The 2,876-nt window shown below is 34.0% G+C and overlaps 1 protein-coding gene across 1 annotated transcript; it reads right to left on the bottom strand.

Moving 5' to 3' along the window:
- Positions 1-1,929: 1,929 nt before the first annotated feature.
- On the bottom strand, positions 1,930-2,322 carry LOC138881322 (secreted RxLR effector protein 161-like). Its single transcript, XM_070161539.1, has one exon. It carries the CDS (start codon positions 2,320-2,322, stop codon positions 1,930-1,932), a length of 393 nt encoding a protein of 130 aa, XP_070017640.1.
- Between the last annotated feature and the right edge of the window lie 554 nt (positions 2,323-2,876).

Below are 2,876 nucleotides of genomic sequence, written 5' to 3'. Positions count from 1 at the left end.
ATTTTCTCAAAATCCAGCTGACAACACGACAAGAAAACTAATTTTCTTTGCCAAGACTATCTCTTAATTTGTACTGCTCCGAAAAACTCTTTTTCGTTTAACAGATGCTAGGTCTCCTTTTTCCCGTAGCTTTTCTTGGTACTTAGTGATGTATTTATATATCACTTAAGCCAACAATACTTTTCACTAGGTTAAGAAAAAATTATAAGCATTTGGGCTTTCTTTCTTTTTTTCCAATTCAAAATTGAACTTTAGAAAAAGGTAATTCCATTGAAGATGAAATCCCATTCCAAAACGGGAAACACGTTGCCGACTAAGTCCCTTTTGTGGACTTCATACGTGAATCCAATTCTTAATTGGATTTCACTAATTAATCCTCATTAATTTTTATATATTTCATATATACATAAATATTAATTTTGTATACATCATACATATATATCAATCAAGAGATATAATTTAATTTCTATTCCAAATAGAAAACTTCAATTTGTTCACAATATTAATTATATCCTCAGTGCTAGCAAAGAATATAATAATATTTCAATTGGACTATTAGTTCTATTTGACTAATTAAATTCGTTAATTTAATTGTCATATAATAAAGTAATTAATCCTTTAGCAAAGATCAGAACACTCGTTAGTGTGCCACCCCATAGGTTCAATACTAAGCCAGTAGTAAATTGACCACATCAATATACTAATCAAGGGTGGCGTCTAGCAACACTCCTTAACGACCGGATAGCATAAAGTATATAATTTACTCTCAAGAACCAGCAGAAGAATAATGCAGTAATTCCTTCCGTCCTTATAACTCCGAGTCACCCTAGGATATGGTTCAACTGTCAAATCCCAATAGGCGACCAACTATGTGTTCGTGTCAAATATAATCGACCATTGAATGACCTAAGAAACTCATTTCTTCTTTCATTCAATTGTCTTGGCCAAGGTCTTAATTTGGTCATTTATAATTCATGACAACATGGAGCTTAAACTCAGTACCAAGAGTTGACAGATTCCATCTTGATCAATCACTAATTCTACAACCATTTAATCGTACCCAATATCCTTTCAACTATCGCCCTAGGGCCATAGGTGTCTGGTATCAAAGCACAATAAATAACTTGTCAATTACTATGACGATCTCAGGTCAAAGGAAACTTTTACATCACATTCTTTAAGAGAATATCCTATTGACAGTTTATGGTAATTCTAACCATTAGAAATTATCCAATGAGTCGGTTCAATGATCATATCTCTATATGCATCATCTATCTATGTGATTTAGTTAATGAGATCAACTAATCTTTATCCCATAAAGACAATCACATAAATATTGATCTAACCGGATTGTTAATCTCCAAATTAATAATACTACGATCAAGAATAAATTTAGATTAAAGTGTAAGAGACTTTCCTCTCATTATCAAGATCTCTATCATGATGACAAATCTCAAAGTTTAATCAAGGACCTTATCAAATTAATCAAACAATTAATAATAACTATGATAAAAGAATACCATATATTTTTTTATATCAAATAACGTTCACAAAAATATGTTCAAATCATCAAATATGAGATTGGATCTAGGGCATATCTACTATATCCCTAATAATCTCCCACTTGCACTAGAGTCAATCGCTCTTATACTTCTTTCCCAATTTTCACTTGTGCTTGTCAAACTCCTTTGCGCCAAGAGCTTTAGTGAATGGGTATGGAACATTTTCCTTTCCATCAACCTTTTGAATCTAGACGTCCCTACGTCCAATGATTTCTCTTATCAAGTGATCCCTTGGCAGAACGTGTTTAGATTTTTGGTGTGATTTTGGTTCTTTTGCTTGAGCAATGGCTCCAGTGTTGTCACACAACAATGGAATTGTACCTTCTATTAAAGGAACCACACCAAGTTCAGTTAAGAACTTTTTCATCTATACAGCTTTCTTAGCAGCTTCACTAGCTGTTATATATTCTGCTTCAGTCACTGAATCAGCTACTGTAGCTTGTTTGGAACTTTTCCAACTCATTGCACCACCATTTAAAGTGAATACATAACCAGAAATAGATTTGCTATCATCTCTATCTGAAGAGAAACTTGCATCAGTATAACCTTCAAGTTTCAACTCAGAATCTCCATAGATGAGGAATTGGTCTTTAGTCCTTCTTAAGTACTTAAGAATGGTCTTCGCCACCTTCCAATGTTCCTCGCCAGGATTTTCCTGATATCGGCTAGTCACTCCAAGTGCATAAGCCACATCAGGACGTGTACATGTCATGGCATACATTATAGCTCCCATTGCACTAGCGTAAGGGATCCTACTCATGCGTTCTCAGTCTTCAGGTGTTTTAGGACAATCCTCCCTACTGGGAGTAATTCTAGTGTCTATCGGTAGATAGTCTCTTTTGGAATTATCCATATTATACCTCTTTTAGATGGTATCAATATACAAAGACTGGGAAAGTCTAAGCAGCTTCCTAGATTTATCTCTATAGATCTTTATTCCTAATATATAAGCTGCTTCTCCCAAATCTTTCATTGAGAAATGTTCAGATAGCCAAATCTTGGTACTTTGCAATGTCGCTATATCATTCCCTATGAGCAATATATCATCAGCATACAACACTAAAAATATAATTGTGCTCCCACTAACTTTTTTGTACACACAAGGTTCTTCTTCACATCTAACAAAATTGAACTATTCAATTGTCTTGTTAAATCGAATATTCCAACGTTGAGAAGCTTGCTTTAGTCCATAAATGGATCTTTGTAGCTTGAAAATTTTTATTATGATCAGACAAAGATGTGAAACCTTCAGGTTGTGTCATGTACACATCCTCTTCTAGCTCACCATTAAGGAAAGTTGTTTTCACATCCATT

This window comes from Nicotiana sylvestris, chromosome 1 (genome assembly GCF_000393655.2).
Source record: "Nicotiana sylvestris chromosome 1, ASM39365v2, whole genome shotgun sequence".
Lineage (NCBI taxonomy): Eukaryota > Viridiplantae > Streptophyta > Magnoliopsida > Solanales > Solanaceae > Nicotiana > Nicotiana sylvestris.
Note: the sequence above shows the minus strand (reverse complement) of the source record. Positions and strands in the feature narration are given on the sequence as shown.